Source organism: Mauremys reevesii, linkage group 1 (assembly GCF_016161935.1).
Source record: "Mauremys reevesii isolate NIE-2019 linkage group 1, ASM1616193v1, whole genome shotgun sequence".
Taxonomy (NCBI): Eukaryota; Metazoa; Chordata; order Testudines; family Geoemydidae; genus Mauremys; species Mauremys reevesii.
In genome coordinates this window covers 203707684-203733737 of record NC_052623.1, presented here as the reverse complement: position 1 = coordinate 203733737, position 26054 = coordinate 203707684, and the positions used below count along the sequence as shown (strand labels likewise).

At 42.7% G+C, this 26054-nt stretch overlaps 2 protein-coding genes across 5 annotated transcripts in view; one reads left to right on the top strand and one right to left on the bottom strand.

Annotated features, from left to right (window-relative positions):
* The window catches only part of NME7 (NME/NM23 family member 7), a 172620-nt gene extending 155498 nt beyond the window's left edge, over positions 1-17122 (top strand). For all 3 annotated transcript variants that reach the window (XM_039527496.1, XM_039527483.1, XM_039527489.1), the window contains one exon: positions 16846-17122. In XM_039527496.1, coding sequence (XP_039383430.1) covers positions 16846-16878 — 33 coding nt within the window. In that variant the 3' untranslated portion in view covers positions 16879-17122. The remainder of the gene's footprint in view (positions 1-16845) is intronic.
* Positions 16937-26054, bottom strand: part of ATP1B1 (ATPase Na+/K+ transporting subunit beta 1) — a 48382-nt gene continuing 39264 nt past the window's right edge. For both annotated transcript variants that reach the window (XM_039527518.1, XM_039527510.1), the window contains exons 3-6: positions 22306-22461; positions 20450-20634; positions 19466-19546; positions 16937-18287 (exon numbers count right to left, since the gene is read on the bottom strand). In XM_039527518.1, the coding sequence (XP_039383452.1) occupies positions 18021-18287; positions 19466-19546; positions 20450-20634; positions 22306-22461 (689 nt within the window). In that variant the 3' untranslated portion in view covers positions 16937-18020. The remainder of the gene's footprint in view (positions 18288-19465; positions 19547-20449; positions 20635-22305; positions 22462-26054) is intronic.

Genomic DNA, 26054 nt, shown 5'->3' with positions numbered 1-26054 from the left:
ACAAGGCATATTTTGTACAAAAGTAATTACAATAGTGTGTAGGGTGTGACTACAGGGGTGCTTAGTGTCACAATGGTTTTTGGAGCTGCTGTGCAGCTGGAGATCATGCCAGTGATGCATATAATTGTTTGGCTGAGTTTTTGATGTATTGCACTTGTAATTCCGTAAGAGTCTGCTGTCCATAGGGGCTGCTGCCAATCTGTGATGCAGAATTGTCACACCGGGTCCAGAGGAGGCAGCACACATTGTGCTTTCTCATAGAAATGTTACTTTTGTTCTTTCTTGTTCTGTTGTTTCTCTTGATCTAAAATAAGTCATTCAGAGTAACGGTGTGTGGTTGCTCTTTGAGTGTGGAAAAACATAACACTGCCCATGTGGTGTCATTAAATATCTAGTGGCAATTTTCACAAGGGGAAGTATGTTTGATGCAGTGTCTTGTTGAATGCCAACTTGAAATTTCAGTGTGACACTTCTCTTCCTATCTTAAACCATTGCATAGGGATTCTGGTGTGCTGTCAAATTGCTGTCACATTCCACCCCAGAGGAGGTTGATTTTAGTGATGGATGAGTTGATTGCTGTGTATGGTTTGTGTAACAGTGCGGGATGAAAGACCTTATATGAGTGTAAAACATTAGTGATTTGATTTATTATTTCATACTATTTGGCAACAGTACACCAAGCAATAATAAGTAGTAAAACTAGAGTTCTTTGTTAAAAGATGCAAATGTTAAAAGTAATCTTTTTGGTGCCTCAAACTTTGCATGACAAACATGCTAATTAAGTATGTGAATGAATAACTCTGGAAAGCATAGAGATGCTAAAAAGAGTACATTTTCTTAGTGTGAAATTTCAGTGTGTCACATTCTGAACAAAGGTCTCCTGCATTGTTTGTTACATATTAACTTCTCTGGCATGCAAGCAGCCTCTAGCCTCTGAGAACTAACTCTTACTATTCACAAGGTGATGCAATTTGTAAAACATTACACAGCAGAAGCGCAGAATGTGGCAATGAACCTTTCTGTAAGGGTGTTTCATTCGTACAGCATTTCTTTTCAAGAGTCTTTAAATTGTTAATAAAGAAGCCATTGTTTCCCAATCATATGGCAATTTTGCAATGAAGTCTTTTACTAGGGGCCTGTACTGAGCTGCGTAATCCATAGTAAGATGGTTTTAATAATCTCAGATGAAAAGGGGAAAATGTTTTGAACTTTTCATGAAAACAATAGGCATTTTGAAAGACTGAAATTTGCATCTGACTGTCGCTCTTGATATAAATTAATTTTCAGAAAGATTTGTGAGATGATAAAGATTGTGATTTAAGTCTTCTACCATGTTGACTTTTGGATATCCAGGAGGTGTGGGAGCGGAATAGAAAGAATCTGGAGTGCAGGTCGATGTTTTGTATCTAATTCGGTGGCAGTTATGCACATGTGCGCTAGCACTGGAATTTTGTCTCAAAATGTTTCCTGATGCTGTGTACATATCTGGTACGAAGAGGTGGCTCAGCACAAAGAATAAAAGAGGACTTTGTGTGTGGAAAAGAACTTAAAAAGAAAATAGGAGGCCTAATGTAGATAGATTACTTTTAGTTCTGTTGGGGCTTTATCTTTCCTCCGTAAAGCCTGAGGTATTGTTGATTCACTTGTTGCCTACCTTCGAACATGGTGAGTAAAATGGTTATGCCTGCTCTAGACTGGCCAAACAAACCATGCTGAAACTGTGTTTAAACAGTCTTTAGAAACAGTTCAGCTAACATGCTTTCTCTGCCAGGGAAGATCAGACCCAAATGCCACCTATTCTTAGGGTGACCAGATGTCCCGATTTTTATAGGGAGAGTCCCAATATTTGAGGCTTTTTCTTATATACAACCCTATTACCCCCCAGCCCCATCCTGATTTTTCACACTTCCTGTCTCGTCACCATACCTATTCTGCCAAGTTTGGGTATTTCTAAGCACTAGAGGAGAGAGGTTAACAAGCTGGGAGTGGATCAGACAACAAGCTCTGTTCGTTTCACCATATCCCAGAGGTCATCTCTGTCACTGGTTCTCAACCAGAGGGACGTGTACCCTTGGGGGTACACAGAGGTCTTCCGGGGGTACATCAGCTCATCTAGATATTTGCCTAGTTTTACAACAGGCTACAGAAAAAGCACTAGCAGAGTCAATACAAACTCAGATTTCATACAGACAATGACTTGTTTATACTGCTCTATATACTATACACTGAAATGTAAGTACAGTATTTATATTCCAATCGATTTATTTTATGATTATATAGTAAAAATGAGAAAGTCCACAATTTTTCAGTAACCGTGTGCTGTGATACTTTTTATTTTTTGTCTGATTTTGTAAGCAAGTAGTTTTTAATTGAGGTGAAACTTGGGGGTACACAAGACAAATCAGACTCCTGAAAAGGGGTACAGTAGTCTGGAATGGTTGAGAGTAATTGATTTATGTGATAAATGGGCTTTTGAGATATATACATATATACACACACAGAGAGAGAGGCTTTGCTGAGCTACAGAATTTTTTTATTTTTTTGTGTATTTTGACCTCTCAATAGCCTGTGTGGCCTGCTTTCTTGGCCTGGCTTCTGTCTCAGATTCCATCTGAAACAGTGGGCACGTTCTCATGGGACAGCTGGTCCCTCCTGCTGCTCATGCCGTAGCAACTGCACTTCTATTTTTAGCTCATTAGCTGAATCAGAACTAGCATGCGTATGTCTACTGAAGCTGAAAATGACACATCCCAGCTTTGGTGTAGACATACCCTGTGGTGTATAGAGCTGTGTGACTGTAAGGCTGTTTTCTGTCCACTAATACACCTTTAGGAACACACTGAAATATTACTATTCCCTTGTCTAAATAGCATCCTTCCCAGAGTTCCCCTAGGCAAATTATTAAGTATACCTGTACTGTGTAGGGCCTCACTCTTCTCTTATCAGTTTAACTCCATTGACTTCATTGGAGCTACTCCTAATGTACACTGGTGTGACTGAATTAGGTCAGTAAGTTTTCGTGTGTGTGTGTGTGTGTGTGTGTGTGTACACACACACACACACACACACACACACACACACACATCACAAAACACTGTGGTAACATGGAGTGAAGGCTGCTGACATCCCTTCCTAGCTAGCACAATCACTACAAATACAGGAAATCCTGAGCTAAGGTTCGTTCACAAACTTTAGAAATCGCTTCCCCTGTCATGTGTAATATTTCCCAGATATACGCCCCAGGCAGGGGCAGGATGCCTCTGTGCTAGGCACTGCACAAACACAGAACACAATGAGGGTGTCTGACCTAAAGAGCCTGCAATCTAGGTAATGCACAGGAAACTTGAATGAAATCCTGACCTCATTGAAATCATTAGAAATTTTACTATTGACATTAGTGGGGACAGGAATTCACTTCCTAACTCTGGGTAGGTAGTCATTTATATATACTGAGTGAGTGTGGAATAGATGCACTTTTATAAATTAAATATAAAACAAGACGTTATTTCTCCATATATATGTATTAGGCAAACCTCTTTCATTTTAAGCAGAGCTTGTTGAGTGGTTAGTGCAGGAGACTGCCATTGACTTGTGGGACTTTGGGCAAGTCTCTCCGTCTTGCTGTGCCTTGGTTTCCCCATGTACTAATGTAAATAGCGGTGATAGCACTGACCCATTCCACAGGGGTGTGGAAGTCCCGAGGTGTAATTAGATTGTAAAGCACTTTGAGTGCCACAGATGTGTAAAATAATCATATCGTGAGAGATCTCTTGGGCTGCAGTGAGCTGAATAGCACAGACACTCAAAATCTCTGAATAACCCACTTGAAAGAGGAGGTTACTTCCAATGAATAAAATGTTACCGACCATTTTCTTGTGTGTGAAATAATCCTTCTTGCGCCACAAACTGTAGCATATATCGTCCCCTAGCAGGGCCCTTTGGATAGCTGTTACTTCGCACCTATGCCGTGCTGCTCAGGGATAGCTTGTGAGCTGTACAGCTCCCAGTGAATTGATTTGCCTCTTGATGTATCATTTTAACTTCTAATGGGAGTGATCTCACCTTACTGCCCTTTACTAACTTCTGCCTTCTCAGGTACTTAATATAGATGTTTACCTGCTACAGCGAACAGTATGCAGATCCCTAAATCACTGGTGTGGTGACTTCGCTCTGAGCCAGACTCTCCCATTCTCCATTTTCCAGTGACGCTCTCATTTGCCCCTGTGCATACACCCGTGAGCTGTTGGCAGCCCAGTCAGTTACAGTGTGGAAACCTTCCAGGCTTTGTCTCCTTTCTCACGTGTCTCTCACCTGCAGGGAGTTCTGCGACTCGATTTTTGGAAGTGCTGAGCACCCAGAACTACATTTGGCCCTTGCTTTTTATTGCTAGCCATTTTACAGCCATTCAAATAAGGGCCTTAAAACTATTTTTGCCTGCAGCCTTGGGCTATGATTCCTTTAGTGCTTGCGCAAACTAAGCAGGGACATACTGAGTCAGTATTTGGATGAGTCCTCTTAAAATATGCCTAGATGTTGCAAGAAGTGGTGGTTTGAGTTGGTACTGAATCAATATCCCAGAGTGATGTTGGGAACTGGGTGCTGTGCTCTTTAAAATGAGTTGTGAATTTAGGAGTTGCCAGATCAAAGGCCTGTCTAGTCCAATGTTCTATCTCTAACAGTGGCCAATACCAGGGGCTTCAGAGAGAGAAGTAAAACCCAGGCTGGACCTTTATGAAATAACATGCTCATGGGAGTAGTTTCTTCTAGGGCTGTCAAACGATTAAAAAAAATGTGCTTTAATCGCACTGTTAAACAATAATAGAATACCAATTTACATTTATTATAAATATTTTGGATGTTTTTCTACATTTTCAAATATATTGATTTCAGTTGCAACACAGAATGCACAGTGTACAGTGCTCACTTTATATTATTATTACAAATATTTGCACTGTAAAAAGACAAAAGAAATAGTATTTTTCAATTCAACTCATACAAGTACTGTATGTAATGTAAAAGTGCAACTTACAAATGTAGAATTTTTTTTCATAACTTCACTCGAAAACAAAATAATGTAAAACTTTAGAGCCTACAAGCATGAAGGGGCATACGAATGTTTAGCATGTCTGGCACATAAATACCTGGCAATGCCGGCTACAAAAGTGCCATGCAAACACCCATTCTCACTTTCATGTGACATTGTAAATAAGAACTGGACAACACTATCTCCTGTAAATGTAAACAAATTTTTTTGCTTAGCGACTGGCTGAACAAGAAGTAGGACTGAGTGGACTTGTAAGCTCTAAAGCAGGGGTAGGCAACCTATGGTACGCATGCCAACGGCGGCACGCAAGCTGATTTTCATTGGCACTCACACTGCCCAGGTCCTGGCCATTGGTCTGGGGGGGGGGGGGGTCTGGCATTTTAATTTAATTTTAAATGAAGCTTCTTAAACATTTTAAAAACCTTATTTACTTTACATACAACAATAGTTTAGTTATATATTATAGACTTGTAGAAAGAGACTTTCTAAAACATTACTGGCACGCGAAACCTTACATTAGAGTGAATAAATGAAGACTCGGCACAGCACTTCTGAAAGGTTGCCGATCCCTGCTCTAAAGTTTTACATTGTTTGGGTTTTTTTTATTGCAGTTATGGAAAAAAAATTCTACATTTGTAAATGTCTGAACTCCTCTTGAATTCAATATCTTGTGTCAGTGAATTCCACTGGTTAGCTATGTACTGTTATATCCATTTTAAATTTACTTTTTAATTTCATTGACTATATCCCCTTGTTGTTGTACTATTTAAGAGAGTAAATTAGCAGCCCCAATTTACCTTTACTGTAGCCTTCATTATTTTCATGTATTGCTATCATGTCCGTTCTTATGTGTTTCCCATCTAAGATGTTGACCTAATCTTTTTAATCTGTCCTAGTGTTAAAATTAGTAAGACATGGAAAAACTACCATTGTCCTTCTTTTTTTACTTTAGCTATAACTTTTTGAGATGGGCTAATCCTGGCTGAACACACATTTGTGATGAGAGCGTGCCACCAACATATGTTATAACATTACAATATTTTCAGTGTTATTCTCTAGTGCTTAAAGCAGAGTACCCTCGTTTGTTTGTTTTTCATCATGATCATGCATTGAAAAGAGCTGTTCGATGAGCTCTCTGCCATGAAGCCCAGGTCTTTTATGTCGGTGGTTAAAGTTGATTTAGAACCTGCTAGTATGTGTGAATAGTTCAAACTGGCCCTTCCTGATCAGTTTTGTTCCTTACAGATTCCTTGGAACTTTGGTAAGAAGGAAAGGGGTGTAACTTTGATGTTCTGACCAAAGTCCACCAGGGAACTAAATTCTCTCTGCAGTTTCACTGGAAAAGCTACTCCTCACTTCCTTGTTGGTTGAGCGTATTGCTGTAAACTGTTAAATAGCTGCTGGGTCACCCCATAGGTGACTGCATGTAAGTGGTGGATAAAATGACTCCCTTGTTTGTACATCAGTTTGTTTATGAAACCCTTTGGGATGGAAGGTGTCGTAAAAATGCAAGATTTTTTTTGAGTGTTTTAATCCATGCTGCTGTATTAATACTGCACTGAATCAACAGCAGCTAAACCAGAACTCAGTCTTAGCCATCAAAAAGTGCAGTCAGGTCTCAGCGAGGTTTATACTGATGTAGAGAGCAGTTTTAATGGCCAAAATGGTATTTGTGTTCCCATTAGTGATTTCAAATTGAGATATTCCTAGAGTTATAAAACCTCAGTGCCATGGGTCAGTAGAAGTCACATTATCACCTGGACCGTGTTCCTGGAGCCCTGTCACTGGTTCAGCGCGAGTACAGTGTCAGAATGGCTTCAGAGAGACAGCATTGATGAATTGCATGCACTTCTCTCAGCCAGTTGGAGGAGGACTGGCTGGCTCTGAATTAATAACAGACTATGGAGCCTTCCATCTCTTCGCTAATTCAGCACTGGTTAGAAATGACTGAACATTACTATCACCCTTTTGGTGACGCTTGTGAAATGAGTTAGGGGCCTTAGACTAGTTTCCATTGGGAAAGAGTCTACATTGCTAAAGCCACCTCTACCAAAACTGACACTGGCAGGTCCCCTGGGCTTAGCAGTTTCAGATTGAGAGGCCAAGGATGAATGGCCCATGAATAACAAAGTACCCTTTTAACTCTAGGGCAGGGTTGAGGCATTCTGCCAAGCCAGTGGCAGATTAACACATGGGCCTTGTGGGGTCCTGGCCAATTTGGGGGCCCCCACAGGAACTCTGGAAGCTGTGTAGAAGTGGGGGAACCTCTGGCGTTGGAACTGTGGCCCTGCCCTCTGGCCAGGCAAGAAGCCAGGCCATGGTAAGAGCTGCCCAGGCCGCTGTGGGCAGCCCTGGACCCTCCACCTGCCCTGGGCAGGGGCTATGCTTCACGGCAGGGGAGTTAATCACCTTACCAGCTCCCCCCCGCTGTGAAGCGCAGTCCCTGCCACCACCACTGCTCCACACCTGCCTGAGGCTACTATGCCCATGTTAAAAAGTAGGGGGGCCATGACCCCTCTGGTTCCAGTGCCCCATGGCCCCCAGGACATGAGGGGCCCAAATGTTCGTTGGGCCCCAGGGCCCCAATAAGTCGTCATCCGCCTCTGTGCCAAGGTGTACTACTACTGCCCATCCTGTACCTATTCCACGGTTAAACAGAGAGCACTGCTCTCTGAGGCTGGGTAGCTAGCTGCCACCTTGCATTAGCAGTAAGCTCCTCTTTATTTTTAGGAGCGTTTCCATTTCTTGGGAATATCCTCACTTGTGAATTTCTCTACTTTTTCACTCCTCTGCTGTGTCTTGCACTTGAGACCTTTCTCTTTCCTTGGGATGCTGGGTTGGTCGGCTCGCTTTCCTTTTTAATTTTCTGTCTGCCCCCTCCTTGTTTTTAGGATGAACACTGTTGAAAAGAGAAGTGTTTGCATGAGTCAGACAATCGGGATGTTGTTGGATTTTATTATTGCCTGCACGACTGTGTAAACTGAAGCTGCTCGGGAGTAGAAAGTTTGGAAACAGCTATTTTATTGTGCACTTCGAAAGCTTAAGAGATGGCGTTATCATCTTCGCTAGTCCTAGGATTGCAGTGAGTTTGTGTCCACTGTGGAATGCCGCAGATTTAGAGCTTTCCCTGGTGAGGTCATTGGTCTTGTTGGACTCAGAGGGTCTCAGTTCTTTTTCCATGTTATATAGGAGCAGGAAGCAGAGTGGGCTTATCTGCGTGTTATAACCCAGTTTTCCTTGGAGGTTGGGTGGCTGCTGGGATTAGTAATGGCATACAGAGCCTTTCATCTTCTCCTTCAAACCCATCCCAAGGGAGGAGTGAGTGTAACTAAAAGTTACCACACATTGAAGGCTATTGGATGGCCTATGCTAAATGAGTTTGGTTGGTTGGTCTCACTGTTGTCCCTGGAGGACAAATGTCCACAGAAAAAAATCATCACTGTCTTTGGCACTGAGTGGCCCCCTTGTTGATAGCAAAGGGGCGAAAGTTTTGAATAGACCATAGAGACAAGATTGAGGCACATTCGTGTTGTGTGGGGGAAGCTTTCTCTCCTGCTGTTTGTGCTGTATCAGGATTCTGAGTAAAGGGTGACTGCAGGCTGAGATTTTCCAAAGTGAGTAGTGATCTGTCTGACTCCATCTTTGGATGCCCCATAAGAGGTATCTTAAAGGGGCTTGTTTCGCCAGTGGCATGGGTCAGCGCTTTCTGAAAATTGGGCCACCTCAAAGGGCCTAGAACAGAGGCACCCAAAATCACTAGTTACTTTTGACAACCTTGGCCTCACTCTCCAGCTAGCAATGCACCATCTTTCACAAGCACCAATTCATTAAATAGATCGGGGTAGGCAACCTCTGGCACGTGTGCCAAAGGCGGCATGCGAGCTGATTTTCAGTGGCACTCACACTGCCCGGGTCCTGGCCACTGGTCCGGGGGGCTCTGCATTTTAATTTAATTTTAAATGAAGCTTCTTAAACATTTTAAAAACCTAAATTTACTTTACATACAACAATAGTTTAGTTATATATTATAGACTTATAGAAAGAGACCTTCTAAAAACATTAAAATGTATTACTGGCACGCAAAACCTTAAATTAGAGTGAATAAATGAAGACTTGGCACATCACTTCTGAAAGGTTGCCGGCCCCTGAAATAGATTATTGTAATTGGGGAAATAGATGGGCACTGTTTGCTACTGATTACACGAGCCACATTTATCATTGTAGCATCTTGCCCAGCAATGCACAGCTCCTGAGAGTAAGTCTTTAGAAAGGCAAATCCTTCCTCCGTACTATATACATGTAAATTGTTAACAGATTTTACTGTGAGTCTGTGGCAGCCAATCCTCATGATTGTATTTGGAAAGAACACAATGGCACACAGTTTGTAGGTTATACAGTACTTATTGTGCTTGTTCTGCCTTTGAAGTTTGTCAGTACGTTCTGTATGGGGTTTAGACAATGCAATAAAAGCTATTTTTAAAAGAGAGAGATTCTCCAAACCAGGGGTGAGCCATTAGTGAGAGAGAATTCCCTTCCAGAGAGGCTGTGCAGGTGGAGGGAGGCCCAGGCTGCAATAAACAGGGCAGCTGTAGTTAGCACTCTTGATTAGTACTAGTCGTGTAGATTTCAAGTGTGCCATTCATCTAGACAGATCAAAGCATTTTGCAATCATTAATGAAGTATTATTCACATTTAATGAATTGGGAAACGGGACCAGAAGGATTAAGTGACTTTGGCCAGGGTGTCACAGCAAGTCAGTGGCAGAGCTATACCTCTCAAAATCCCCAAGTTATCTGTATTCCACCCCCATTTGGTGTCTCCTTCCTTTTATTGTTGAAAATTAGTTAATTGAGAAATGCATAATCATGTGACCAAGGTTAAACAGAGTTATTTACACGGCAGGAATAGATTCCATGCATTTTCACGTTCCTGCTTTTTGTCCCCCTCATCTTGGTTCTCTGACGCATGTTGTGTTCCACATTTACATCTTCGCACGTTGGGAGGATTGGGCAGTGGTGGGAAAAGAACCCCGACATTCTAAGGCTTAAACCTCTGTTCTAATCAGGGGTCTACATCACCTTATTGACATTATGTATATTCATAAGCTTGCTTGCTCTCAAATTCAACTATTACGAGTTTGCCTTTAAGTGTTTCTCTCTGTATTTCTTAGGTGTTTTTAATGTGCATCTCACTCTGGAATCTAAGAGCCTGTCTCGCCCAGAGCAGAGAGAGAAAGCATTTTAATGTAGAAAATTACACTTGAGTCAATCTGGCAGCACGAACAGAGTGTTCAGACAGACAGCTGATAATATACCATGTAAGCAATAAGGAAGTAGCAGCTCTCCTGCGTGCAATGGAAGCTTTCACAAAGTCACAAGCCACCCTGAAATGTGAAGTTGATGGCAGATAGGCCTCTCCATAAGTCGAGCTGAATTCACAATTCTGATCAGTGTGACAAGTTACATAATGCTGCTAACATTTTAAAAAGACACAACCCTTGGGTATTTGTGAAAAGTAGGGCTAGTACATGAAAGCCCTAGTGATGGACCTGCTATTGGGCATTGTACAAACATAAACAGTAAGATGGTCCCTGCCCCCAAAGAGCTTACAATTAGAGATGGTCAAAAGAAATTGACAAAACAGTTTCCCATTGAAATATGCAGCTTTGTCAACATCAAAACAATGCATGGGAAAAGTACCGATTTTTCAATAGAAAAAAGTGTAAACTTTTTTGACAGCAATGGAAATGTTTTTACTTATACATGTGATATCAAATATCCAGTCAGCGTTGATTTAATGTTAGCTAGTTAATATAAAAGTTAAAGTGAAATAAGTCCAAACAAAATGGCCTTTTGAAATTTTCTGATGCTATTGAATTGAAACATGTTGGAATTTTAATTTTGTGGGACATTTCAAAATGTTGGTTGTTCATCCCATGGAACAGAAATTCCAGTTCCCAAACAGCTTAAGCATCAAGTATCCCGTCAGGCTTCATAGTCATGTTTTGGATTTGTATCCCATCTCCATTGTCATTCTTGTTTACCTCTGACTCCGGCTCTGTCTGAGCTGGGCAGGTGATGCCTGTGGACACATGCTCGCACTACCACAATATCTATCAGTGTTTGGTGGCTTTGTATTTTGCACAGCTCAGCCATGCTTTCACTGGCACTGCAGCTACACAGCTATTCTCATTAGCTCAATGTTTCTCTCAAACATTCTCCTCTCTTTCCTCCCCCCCCCGGATTTTTTAATGGAAAGTCTCTGTTGTGTATGATAGATTGGAGGACTTAACATTTCTCCGCTCCCTTGTATTTCTGACAGTGGGGCAGAAAATATCTCTCCATCTCTGTCTCCTTTGCAACACTGGTTCACAAGTTTCAGAGTAGCAGCCGTGTTAGTCTATATCAGCAAAAAACAAGGAGTCGTCCTTGTGGCACCTTAGAGACTAACAAATTTATTTGGGCATAAGCTTTTGTGAGCTAAAACCCACTTCATCAGATGCATGGAGTGGAAAATACAGTAGGCAGGTATATATAGTACAGCACATGAAAAGTTGGGAGTTGCCTTACCACGTGGGGGGAGGGAGGGTCAGTTCTAATAAGCCAATTAAATTAAGGTAGAAGTAAGTGGCCTATTCTCAACAGTTGACAAGGGGTGAATACCAAGGGAAGGAAAATTACTTTTGTAGTGCTAATGAGGCCAATGCAATCAAGGTGGATATTGACAAGAAGGTGCAAGTATCAGCAGAGGGAAAATTCTTTTTTGTAGTGACCCATCCACTCCCAGTCTTTATTCAGAGTTTGTTTTTGAAGTTTTTTGTTGTTGAAAAATTGCCATCAATGAGAAATTGCAGAACTGGAATTAATTTGGAAACATGACACCATCAAATTTGGCATGAAAGTTTGTAAAGACTTCTCATGTTCCATTGTGTCACTGACTTCAGAAGTGGGTTGAATGCAGCAAGGGGCACAGGTCACTTAAAGGTTTAAATTAGTGTAAGTGGTGGAGTCTCTAACTTGATGGCTTTAAACCATGATTTGAGGACTTCAGTAACTCAGCCAGAAGTTAGGGGGTCTATTAAAGGAGCAGGGGATGAGGGTCTGGTCTGCAATGTGCAGGAGGTCAGACTGGATGATCCCTTCTGACCTTAAAGTCTGAGGGTACGTCTACACTACGGGACTATTCCGAATTTGCATAAACCGGTTTTGTAAAACAGATTTTATAAAAAATGTGCGCCGCACACACACACTAAGCACAAATCGGTGGTGGGTCCCCATGGTCCGAGGCTAGCGTCGATTTCTGGGAGGTTGCACTGTGGGTCTAGCTTCCCATGGTTCCATAGTCCTCCGCCTCCCCCCCTTCTTGGTTGAGATCCCAGATCCCCCAGTGCCTGATGGGGCAAAAATCATTGTCGTCTGGGTAAATGTCGTAAGTGTCTGTCTTCAGTGCCTGTCAAAGCAACGCAGGACAGCTCTTTTTTTTGGCTTTTGCCCTGGATTGCCTGCCATGATGGCAACCATGGAGCTTGTGTTGTTGTTGTGACTCTCACGTATGTGTACTAGATGCAGATGCGATTCAGATTCAGCTCACAGCACTTTTTGCTTTTGCTTGCTTTTTTGCATGCACAGCATGACACCATCCAACATTTGCTTCAAAACCCTTCCATGGATTGGACTGAGGGAATGAAATTGAGGTGATGTCCTTTTGTGCCATTTGCTTTGTACCATTGCAAAAATCAGCCAGGGAGCCAAAGCAAAAGCCATATCAAGTTGTTATTACACATGCCATGCTCCTGTTAGCTTGCATGCTGGCATAAGTGCCAAGTGCCCGCTAAATCAAAATTGGGCTTGACTCCTGAGCAAATCCTGAGTCAATCCCTCTAAAATTTCTCTTGCTTTGGTAAGGCTAAATATAGGCTGTGCTACAGAAGTGCTGAAGAACCAGATGCTCTGAACCACCTGCTCTGCTGTAGAGCAGGGGTGCTCCTGTAACAACCCCACCTGTTGATCTCTGTTCTCCCCCCCTTGTCCCCACTTGTGATTGTCCCCCCCACTCTGTTGTGAACATTGTAGAAAAAATGAATAAAGATGACACACTGACTTGAATGAATGAATGTGGAAAATGAGTGGGACTGGAAGCATAGAAGAGACAGGATAGCAGCTGTAGGAGGAGAGAAGCCACAGGAGAGCCCAGCATCCCAGGCAGAAGCCAGTCAGGGCTGCTGAACTTTTGGGGCTGATGGGCTGGGCTGATGGAGCTTGAAGATGTTGGGCTGATGACCACCCATGATTGCATCATCCATCCAAATCCAAATCCCAGCAAAAAATTGGCCAATAGAAAAATGTAAGAGGATTGTACCCAGTCATGAGCTGAAGCTGATCATGCTGATGCTGATCATTGAATTTGATCATGAGGCTGGATTTGATCTTTGATATTGATCATATATCATGATATTGAGCATGGATTTCCATGATGTTGACAGGATGTGTGAGCATGGACTGCTGCACCGCGTCTCTGCAACACTTCAGTAAAGATAGCAAGAGTCAGAAAAGAAGAGAGGTGAGTTTACCTTTCGAGTGGGGGATTGGGTGTGGGTGCTTCTGGGGGGTGGCCATGGGTGGGTGAGTAGACTGTGGTTTGACCTTTGCCCCAAGAGGAAGATGTGTTTGACCAGCAAGCAATGCAGGCAGGAAGAGGCTGATATTAGCTTCTGTGGATCCATGAGATCCCACGTCCTTTGCGTCATTTTGATTTCCATTTTCGTCTGGCTCTTTCCTGCGCTTTCTCTCCCTGCAGTGCTGCGGCTCTGAATTTTTTCTTTCTGTTCTGAATTTCATCTTCTTTAATCTGAATGCCTGCTTCTTGGGCGCGGATATGCCTGGCAGATGCGATCCGCCTGGTCCATTCCATGCTCTTCATTTTTAGCATGCGATTGATTTGCTTTGATTGCGTCTCGCACAGCTCTGACGCTGATCGGAGCGGAGCTCCAAAGTTCGCGGGCTTTTCCTGTTTACCTGACCACTGCATCCGAAAGTTCCACCACACTCCATGAGGGTCCAGTTGGTGCAGATGGGATATGGTGGCCCACATCAAGATCAGCCGTCCACACTAATATCTAATCTACGTTACCACTTGAACTAATCCCGAATACTTTATACTGGCGGAGGAGACAAGACTCTCTAAGTTTAAGCCATTAAAATCGATAAAAGGTGGCCTTAGTGTGTCCCTGAGTCTATAAGTGACAGCATAAGAACAGTTCATTTTTTTTAACTATGCTGCTTCTTTCTCAGCTCATTGCCCTGGGGGGGAAATCCTGGCCTCACTGAAGTCAGTGGCAAAATTAATTAACTTCACTGGGGCTAGATTTTACTCTGTGACTAAGAGCATTGTCTCTGACAAATGATTGTTTTACTGTTGTGCTGAGTATATGGCAACACCACTGTAATCTAAGTACCAGCTCATACCATGCAAAATGAGGGCCTGTCATTAGTTGCAAGTCTAGGCTCTCCATTAGAGATGATTGTTTAGATGCAGAAGAGCTTGCTGTTGGGATGGTTTTAGGTACATCAATATCATCTTTCTTAAATGCTTTTTGGGCACTTTTCAAGGGACCCACATTTTGCTATGCAACACATGAAATATACAGAAAGGTACTTTCCCTGTTATGAAAGTCTAATTCAATCCCTTGGCTTCTGCCAGTTGCAAATACTTTATATTGGGGGAAGGGCATGTTTGTGGTGGTAACTTGACAGTGCAGTCTAGGTTTGAGGGGCTTCACATTTGATTTTAGAGGTGCATCAAGATAAGTAGTGTGACACAGGAAATTAAACTGAGACATGGATTCTGTCTGTGGGGCTTGCTTTGCTAGCTGTGAGGGGGACAGGTACCCCACTGTGAAAATGCAGATTGATTAGGGAGGCTTCTTTCTGCTAACACTTTCCACATGCCACTTTAATCACTGCAATTTTCTTTAGCTCCATTAGTCTTTAGAACACCTGTGACTAACGGAGTCAGGTCTCACTGTGCTACCTTTTTACTGATTTGCCTCAGTAGTGGGTCTCAGCTGATGTCTTTGGCTCAGGGAATGAAACTTCTTTGTGAATGCATAGAAAAGCAGGAGCCATTGTATAGAAGTTCTGTGGTGTGTGATGTTAAGGTGCTGTTCTATTAACACTTAAGGTACCTTTAAAAGTCTGTCATGAATTGCAAAATGGCATGCAAGCCTAATTAGGCCTGTGGTATGAGCTCAGATTTTACCACAGTAAGATTCTTCAAGCAGGGCCTGAGGTGTGCATAAAGCAAGTGAAAGGCATGCATTTCTTTGTTCTCAAGCTGGTGGGGTTCACAAAAATGTCTGTTACTGGTAGGAGCAAGACCCAGTCTTTCACCTCTGCATCTAAGGGGCCACCCCCCCCAGAAAAAAAAGCCGTGCTAGTCAGGCGTGCATTTCTTCAAACTGCTGCTGTATATGGAAGGAGCCATAGGCAATCTATTCTCTCCTTTAAAATGAATGCATGCCAACCTCCTGCCAAAGGAAAAAAGAAAATCACTGGTACTACCATGCATCACAGTGACATTCACTAGTGTGAACACCCACGAATAAGTCAGTTACTGCTGTCTTTGTAATCACCAGAAACCTCCATTTAATGGGAATGTACTTCAATTTTGTATAAACTGTTATTGCTTGTGAATCAGTTTGTTGTCTTCTTGCATCTGACCTGAAGCCCTGATCAGAGTGGCTGAAGCAGCCAGTGTGGTCCAACTTTTAAACAGAAGATTTCAGCCACATTTTTAGAAGGGCATTTGAGACATCAGCAGATTAACAAAAGTTCGCATACAGGTGTGTTATTCAGTAAGCATAACATTTTCATTTCAGCCACTCCTCTCAGAAGTTAGATTAGTGCACAACTCCTACAGCTGTGTTAACTGTCTGAGGCTACGTCTACACTACCCGCCGTATCGGCGGGTAGCGATTGATTTTTCAGGGATCGATATCGCGTCTCATCTAGACGCGATATATCGATCCCTGAACGCGCTTCTATCGATTCTGTAACTCCACCGCCCCGAACGGCGGTGGCGGCGTCGACATGGAGAGCCCCGGACATCGATCCCGTGCCGTGAGGACGGGTAAGTTATCGATATAAGATACTTCGACTTCAGCTACGTTATTCACGTAGCTGAAGTTGCGTATCTTATATCGATTTTTCCCCTTAGTGTAGACCAGCCCTGAAACACAATGTACCCACACCTTACGATATGTAGTAACCCTTGCCTTTCCTAAGCTCAAGGGTTTCTGAGACCTGTTAGAGAGGAAGCTGAAGGCTCCCCCTTCACCTAATTAAAATGCAGGCTGACACTTAGAGGAGCTCAGTGCCATCTTTAAGTTGCATTTCAAAGTAAAACAAATAGGCCTGGAAGGCTAAGATTTCTCTAAGTGTTGATTTCATCATCATTTGACAAAGTGTTGCTTCAGAACTTGGCTTTGATTTAGGTTTTAAAGCTTTAACTTTGACAATAGATGTTGATATTCAAAATGTCTGACTGTCCATAATTCCCAGCAACAGTAAAAATAAGAGTGCTAAAAAGAGTACTTACAGCTAGAAAGGTCAGGTACTCTTCTATAAAGTGCTAACTGCAGGAACGCTCAAGGTTCTCTTCTCTCCCCCCCCCCACAATACAGCCAGATTCTATTTGTGCCATACAGTTGATTTGTTGTTCAGCTGTATTCACACTGATGCTATTTTTAGTCACTTTGCAATGGTTAACTACCTAGAAGATGCACTGTAATATGTCTTTTACAGGTCCAGTACTTCTTCAAGATTCTGGACAACTGACAGCAGAACATGGAACTATCTCCAGTTCTAAAGGAAAAAGACAGACAAGGAGCGATGATGTATTCATTAAATTTATTGTCCAATGTTTTAACCTGACTGAAGTACAAGAGCAAGAGCACTGTGCTCCTGGCTATTTATTACATATGTTAGAACATGAGTTTTGCACTTTAGACAACATTTAACACCATCCTATGGGGTACTGCATTGCTTTTTATAAAGTTCAAAATAAAGATTTATTTTCAAACAAGTGACTTTGGTTTTTTTCCATACATTACACTTTTTCTTGCAGAAAAAATAAAATTGTACAACTGCATAAATATAAAATCTTCCACCATGAAAATGGTTAAAACATTCAGTAAAGACATTAGCACCACACAGTGTGATGCTGCCAGCAGAAAAAAAAAATATACAAAGCAAATAATTATCAGTCATCAGTGGTAGGGATAGCCTGACTCAGGTCTCACACAACATACTGGAGGATGAGGGTGGAAAGAGCGCATTCACTACAGAGCACAGAACACAATCACCTTTTTTTATTTATTCATAAACTCAAATTAGTTTCCCCTGCCACCTCTCCAAATAAAATACCCTTACACCACAGGAAAATAAAAAGGATCTATGGAGTGCTGTTAAATAGTCTCACAGGTGGGCCTTTATCTTTAAATGGAAAAAAAATTAAAGTACCATGCCAGTTCTAGTCCCATTGAGTATTTACACCTCAGGCAGCAAAATCTTTGCTCACAGAAAGTAGAAAACAGATACAATACATGGCTTGAAAAATGACCAGAGTTTGTACCTATAGTACTGTACACTAAATAAAATACACAAGGCAGCAATACTTAGGGGCCAGAAACACTGCTTACTACAAGTCAGTTATGGAATCATAATTTACAGTAAAAATGGGCATGTCCCAAGGCTCAATTTTGTTTTCTTTTGTCATTTACAGTAGAATAAATATTTTGTCACTATTGCTACACTTTAAGTTTACATTCTAACCTAGTAATGCAGAAAGCTAGTGTAAAGCATATAGATTATGTGTAGGTCCCATACGTATGACAGTTTGTTCAAGACTAGTAAGTTTTTTGTTTTGTTTTTTACTTTTTAAATGGCTAGGAGGGGAGAAAAGAAAATCATGCTTATGATCAGCTGCTCTTTATGTCAAATTTCACTTCAAAACGTCCCTGAAAACGGTCTTTGTCACTGTAACCGATGTTCTGACCATAGACCTTGCATTCCACACGCACTTCTGTGTCATAGGTCAGGTTAGTGAACTGCACTGCCATGAGAGGCTGGAGATATTTAGGGTGAAGTAGCTTGCCGTAGTATGGATAATATTGTAGAGGGAAGCCAGCATAGCCACTCATCCCATAATATTCAACGGTGCCAATTTTGTCAACATCTTCTTCTTTCTAAACAAGAAAAAAAGAAAAAAAATCACTTGGACAAGCCCCATTGTAAATATTACCACCACTATATACCCATTCAACCTAATTATCTGAGCCATACTTGGCCATCACCATGTGACTTCTGTGCTGGACAGTACAATAAAGTTATCTTCATTCATTCAAACCAATTCAGGATCCCTGAGGACAGGTGCACAGTAGTAGAATGTGGGCAATTAAAAAGTAAATAGGAAAATCATCCTGCATTATGTCAATGGATTAGGGAAGCAGGTTCCACAAAAACACTCAAATTATGGTCACCACAGAACTTCCAGTTGTTTTCCAGCAGCTTGGTAAGATCAGCATCATTGTTCCCTGGCCACTCATTGTTATCTACAGCAGAGGGTATGGGAAAATCCTGAATTCTAACAATTATTCCTTCTTAGAACTGGCCCCAGAATTGACAAAGCTTGCTGGGCCTCTGTCCAAAAATTTTAAATTGAACAATAATCAATCTGCCTTTTTCAGTTAGCATTAATCTATACAAATTTCCTGCCTGAGTAAGTGAATTACCCAGGGAAGACGATACTGCTACTTGGAAGAGACCTTGCTTTTGAGGCATAGATGTCTGAAAGGATTTGGGGGGCGGGGGGGAGGGGGAGGAGAGGCTTTTACTTATTTTTAGTTCACCCATTCCAGAGATGGGGTCAGTGACAACATTCAGTCATCAGTTCACTGACCTTTGTGAAATGAGTTGCCTCAATCCTGTTCCTAATGGGAAGATATCCTTCTCAAAAGGAATTGGCAAGGGGGGGGGGGGTAGTGTCATTTGTCAGCAGAAAGGTCAAGGAGTGAATGAGCACCAAGACTTGACTCCTGTCTCAGGATTGAAGCATGCTCACTTTTTTAAATATCCTTTTAAAGTCAATCTGCACCAATCTAAGAGAACTGGGGCCAGAGAAAGGTGGTCCTGGATAATAAACAGCATCACTGAATGTATGTATGTCCTCCCACAGCCATGGCTTAGAATCCTGAGTCTCTGCTTATACAAAACTGGCATGGTGTAGGTTATGGTTTTGACTTGCTCAGCCCTTTGATGGGCAGAGTTCATTGCACATTTACAACAGTTAGCTTTTGAGGAAGTCTGATTCACAAGAAAGACTGATCACATGTCAGAAAAGGCATGGACACGCTTTCCCACTTACCTTAGCAAAGCAATGAACAGGGAGGACATATTGATTGTATTTTCCCATCATCTCAGGAGGGAGGCTGTCATTTAGTGGAGGCTAAAAGAAACCCAGAACAAGCGTTACATTTCACACTGGACAGTCTCTGCTCTTCAGACTAACGCCATTGAAAATACGCACATTGATTAGTTTCCAGCACGTCTTCCTGAAGTTCAGAACTGTGCCAACAAGTGGCCCCATCCTTGTGTGTCAAAGTCCCAGGGGGTGGGGGAGGGAGGTGGACTATTGGCAGATTCATTGGAGGAGCCAGATTTGCTTCTAGGTCAAAGTTTCAAAGCCAGCTCAGGTTGGCAATGATTTTCAGTCATTACTGTCAGCAAGTTAAGTGGACATGGAAGCCACTAATTCACCAGCAGTAATCTGAATCTGCCAACAAGAGAAGCTCTACAGACAACTTCCTGACAGGGGCAGAGTAGATACAGTTCAGGGGACTTTTTTTAATAAATAAAAAATCATCATCCTGTTAGTGAATTTAATAAAAGATAAGGCTTGACAGCCCAATAGAACACCCCCCGCCCCAAATAAATGCTTGTGGTCAAAGGGCAAAGCAAGTCTCCTAAAGGTATTCTGGAAAAGCATATGCATCACTCATAATGGAGGAGTGGCACAGCCGACATGAGAGTTTACTTTCTAGGAACAGTCCCAGAGAGTCAGCCTGGAACTTGAATGGTTGAACTGGGGAAGGCAACTGGCAGTCATGAACCAAGGTGATGTTCTCAAGAGACTCGATTTACAGTGTGCTTCCATAGCACCTATCACTGAAGGCTCTTACAGCACTTTCTAGGAATTACTTAAGCCTCATGTCTACCCTGCAAGGTAGACATTAATATCCCCATTTTACAGATAAGAGTCCAGAGTAAATGGACTTTCCAAGACCAGTCCTCTGCTCCTGCTATAAAAATCACTTCCCCAAATTAATAGGAAAGGAAAAGAAGCACTTGCCTTTGGTTTGAAGCCTAGAATTCTGTTGAGCTTGACAACAACACATGGTTTTCCATCTTTGTATCCATAGCTGGAATCATGCATTCCAGAGCAGTTTCCCAGCCATTCACGTCTGAACCTGCAGACTTTCTTCTGACCTTGGCCATTATTAAATGCTCCTCGGGTTATGTAGTCATAAGGTTTATCTGGGGGGAGGGGGGGGGCAAAAAAACCCAAAAAACTCAAATGTGAGTTCATGCTGCATGTAAAAGCTTTGAGAAGAAAAGCAACACTCCTGTGAGCATTTCCCTGGGATTGGAATCCCTTTTCTCAGGTCTAGTAGTAATCAAAACAGAGACAGACACCACCTTCTACAGACTGACTTCATGGATCTGCACCAAGCCATTCAGTGACAAGTGCTCTACTGATCACTGCAAGTCTGTTTTCTACAGGGCCTTTTTTCCTCAAATGGAAGCGTGTGGGGGGGCTGCTTCTCTGATTTTTATTGGTAATGTTTTGGGTCACAGTGGGGATTGTCAGAAATGTATTCTCCCTCCAACACACACGCATCTCCCTTCAAGTCAACACTACATGCAGTCCATTATAGGTGCTTTGCTGAATTACATTAGAAGGAGAAAAAAAGGGGGGGGAAGGGGTCGCCGCTAAGTGGTCAGGACCAAAAGTCAGGGCTTTCTCCCCTACAAGAGTGGATATCACACTTAAAATCAGAACAGGGAGATGCATTTAGAGCAATGCTTTAGGTGTTAGCTGAAACCATCAACTGCAGAAGGGAAGGAATCTCAAAACGTTCTGACTCTGACCCGCGGGAGAGGTGATCAGCAGGTGTAAACTGGCATAATACCACTGAAGTCCATGGAACTGTGTAGATTTACACCAGATGCATGATCTGGCCCCTAAAATTAGACTGCAAAGGACACAAATGTGGATTCTGTAATTGAGATGTTCTAGTGGAGGGTGGGGATCTGAAACAACTTACAAGCATTTCAAGCCCACGTTAAAAACAAACGTACTGACCATCTGTTGATCATTTGACACCTGTTCCATTTATGCCAATGGAAAGACAATGACTGGAGTTTTAGGCCTTTGGACTTACAGAAACAAATACACTAGTGTTACTTTCTATGCATCTGAGCCCAGTGATCTGGTTTGGGTCCAGACCCAGAGCAGCCCACACACAGTCTCCACTTAGGAGGAAAATATTCAGCTGGTGTCGTGATTTAAATGGCTTCCGGGTAACGACCTCTCCTCTTCTCGTCTGGCTGTTGGAGCAGAGGAGAAGGAGCAAGTCTAGAAGAAATGCTTTGAATACAGATTTTCCTTCAGACCTGCCTTTCCTTCTCCAAAGAGATTCAACAGTGCTTTCAGTGCCTCTGTAGTTCATTATTACACCCCAGGGGCCATGGAAAGGGACACTTCCCCACTCTAACAGCTTTTGGAGACTTGAATTCTTAACTTGATTTGGGCACATAGGGTGGAACTGTCAAATTTGCTCAGCACTGGCCTAATTCTGCTCCTACTGAAGACAACAGTAAAACCCCCTTTTGTCTCTGATGGGAACAGAGGAAGGCCAATGCTCAGTGCTTTTCACAATCCCACCCAGAAGCTTGTCAGACTTGGACAGCGAAGCTCACTGTGTAATGCATTGTACTTGGACAACAGGCAGTCATGAGTGACTTCAGGACCAGCTAATTAACCTGAGAGTCTAAAGCTAACCATCATGTGGGGCTTATACCAACACTATCAACGATGGCCAGTATTCTCTTGGTTCTTGATGGATGCAGTTAGAAGAAGGGTGGCTAATACAGCCTCCAGTTATGTGAAAACAGTCAGAACTTCATATCCAGGAGTCTGCTTACCAGGGCAATCCTCAAATGTCATTTCATCGGTTTGTTGACTGTCGTTGTAGTTGTTCAAGAATTTGTTAATGCCCGCCACATACTCTTCGTACGTTTTGGGATCAGAAATACTAAAGGAAACTTCTGTCTTTAGTACTTGGGGGATTACGGTCAGTCCTAAAAGGGCAAGAAGAAGGGGGAGGGGGGGAGAGAATAGATTAACACAAACCCAAAAGTCACATGATTTCAAGACACCATGTATAATGCATGAACCAGTCTGTTCTTCTAGAAACTGCCACGTGACTCAGATTTCAGAGTCTGCACAACCAACACACGCACACGCTTAAGTTCCTTCGGATTTTAGCTCACTTGGAGGTGATGTGCTTAAGCCATTCTTCTAATTATGGCCCAAAACACTGTCCCCACATTAGTGGCAAGGGCAGTGTTTTGGGTCACTGCACAAGTTTGGTTGGTTTTTTTTAACTATACTCTCAACATTCCAACATGCAGTACACAGCCTGCTGGACTAAGGCTTCATTTGTATCTGCATGGTTACTTGCCCACCAGTTGTGTACGCTCTAATCCAGCACAGACCTGGGTCAATTGTACAAGATGGAGGCTGGAAGCAGCCTGATGTGGATTAGCGTACAGCCGAACATGAGCAGCTGGTGCAGGGCCCAAGCATGCTGGCTCAAGACACCTCCCAAACACGCCAACTCAGGAAAGCATTCCAGTTAAGCATGTGCTTCCGTGCTTTCCTGAACTGGGCCCTAAGGCAGTGCGGAGCAGAGTTGTCCTAGGCTCTGAGATACCTCAAATGGATTCTAGACATGGGGTAAAGTTCCCAAAAGTGCCTAAATGAGCTAGGAGCCAAAGTCCCACTGTGTTTTAGTGTCCTTTAGGTGCTCTTGAGATTTTTATTTAATAGTTACAATGCTCCAGCAGATAGAACAATTCAAGGCTTGGAAGACGGTGAGGTTTCTAAGAAAATCACAGACTTAGGAAACAAGGCAGGTTAGTGGGTAGTGCTAGCAGTCCAAAGCCAAGATTTTCAGATGCAGCTAGTGATTTGGGGGTGCCTCTATGCTAACAGACAGAGACATGAGTCAATCAGACACTACCTGAGGGAACTGAAGAACCCACTACTCTGTTTCTGCCCTTCAAGAACAGCTCCCAAGCCTGGAGATAGATGGGCGCATTTTCAAAAACACACACACTTGGCTTTTGGGTTACAGCCTTCGGAAACTGGCCCAGAAGGAGAGGTAGAACAAAGAAGATTGATCATTGTCCTCTCACATCTAGCAAGAAAAAGTGGTCTCAGTGTAACTGCTCTCAAACTTCAGCTCAAAATGCTTCACACATCCCTGGCACACTCCTAATTCATGAAGGGAGATGTGGACTGCAGCCTTGAATTAAACCAAACTGGGAAGATCTATTTTGACATCAGGACAAAAATCTCCCTCCCATGGTGAATGATGGCGTACAGAAGGAAAATCTGTACCAGATAAGGTTCCATTCTTTGGGTAAGTAGAAATTTCATTTTTACAAGCCTTAAATGGTAATGTTTCACTACTAAGCATTGGTTTACACTTAAAAATAAGATCAACCTGGCTGTGTCGTTGAGGGCTTTGAAGTTTTTGCACCTCAAGTACCAAGGTTAGGTTGAACCAACCCTCAGTGTAGAGGCAGCCAGGTTAACAGAAGCAACAACATTGTAGCGCTGCAGCCACAGGGATCCAGCTGTGCTACTGTAGCACTTGAGTTGGAAGTTAGGTTATGCCACACTGCAAGGCTGCTGTGATCCCAGCAACATCACTACGATCACATAGTGTAGGATCAGAGGGCAGATGACAGCCAGGCATCCAGGACACTTCTCCACTCCCACGTGGCCTCTGCACTTTAGAACCCTCACCTCCCTCCATCTCCCCTCCTATGCTGTGCAGGAATTACTAGGCTAGCCACCAAGTGAAATTTACTTACGTTGTGAGCTCAGAGCAGAGTCAAATCGTTATCTGTGCTCTCTAGAAAGCATTGTGCTTTCCCCCTTACTCATCTCTTCTGGGCTTTGTGCACAGAATCAGCGCTGATTGCCTCTTTGATCAGACACACTTCATTGAATGGGGTAAATGGGAAAATCATCTCCTGGTTAGAACACTGCCTTGGGGGCCAGAATTCTGGATTCCATAACCAGCTCTATTCTGTCTATTACCCAAGAGGCAAGGATATTTGGGGGGCGGGGAGCAGACAATTAATATACGGAAGTTACCCGTACAGTCAAAGGGAAAAGCATTCCCTTAGTCATTACAAAAAACTAATAAATAGTTGCACTTGCATGAGGTCCAGGTCACATTTTAATTGAATGCCTTGATGCATGACTAATGCTGAAGTTTAAAATAATGGGAACTAGAGTTCATGCTGCTTTTGCGGTGGTCTCTGCTGCGGTCTCTGCTGCAAACTGTGTGATCATTAGGGGTCCAGGTTGCATTCAGTCTGTTGCCTTCGCTTTAGCAAGCACAGCATAGCAGCGGAGTGGCATCTGCTTTGACAACTTTCAAACAATTGTTTTGCCAACAACAACAATTTATTCCAGTGCAGGCTGAAGCTACTCAGCTGCCTACATGGGCTCACAATTCTATCAGGTCTTTCAAAGCCAGTTAAGTACTACTGCTTAGGGTCCCCCATTCCTCCTCTTCGCCCCCCACCTCCTCCCAAAGTTGGAATTTGTAACCTAGGAGACAAAGATTTGCTTTGTTTCCCTGAGGGCAGTCCCCAGCAGCCAAAGATAGCTAGACAGCCAAACAGTAGAGCTCATGGTTTCAAGTTTTATTTCAGGAAACAGTTCAAACCTTCTCTTAGTTCTCCCTTTCATATATTTTTCCCTGGTCTGGGTTTTGTTGCAAATTGAGAACTAAATTACCTTCCCCACTAACAATTAAATCCTATCAAAATTACAATTGTTTCTACAAGAGTCTGACAATCATTTGTTTTCTAGGAACCTTTAACTTTGCTCTCCACACAAAACCCTCACTGCTAAATATAGTGTGCGATAGCAAGTAGCTTTTAACCCCCTCCCTCCCAGTCCTCCTCCTTGTCAGCTGGTGAATGTTAACACTAGTTATTTAAGGTGGTCCTCTGTATGTGGGCTTCAGGCAACACCATTAGTTTCTCAGATTTAAGCTTGTAGAAAGTCTCACCTCTCCCTTTCTCCCCCAACCCAGGGAGCTGAGAACACATGAAGAATAGCAGAACATTGTGAAACGCCTTTGTATAGAAGCTGTAAAGTACACGCTACAGTCTGTCAGACAATTTAAGCCATGTACTTTATTTAGGGCACATGACTCACAGCAAAGTCCTGCCCCCCTTTTGTACATCTGCTGAAGGAAAGAAAAGAGGAAAGAGAAGACACACAACACAAAACCCCCACCACCCAATATGAAGCTAAAGCCACTGAACAAAGGGATGGCAATGTAGCTGCACGCTAGTGGTCAGTCAAGCCCACCATTTGAGCTCACTTTTGGCCACAAGACACCCACACATGAGAAAAATAGTTGTATTTGTTTCATTGTTGACCACCCACACTGAAGAATCCCCAAGAGAATGAGATTGGGCAGCCTATAAGCCCTACATCAGTGGTTCTCAACCAGGAGTACGCAGAGATCTTCCGGGGTACATCAACTTGTCTAGCTATTTCCCTAGTTTTACTACAGGCTACAGAAAAAGAACTAGTGAAGTCAGTACAAACTCAAATTTCATACAGACAATGACTTGTT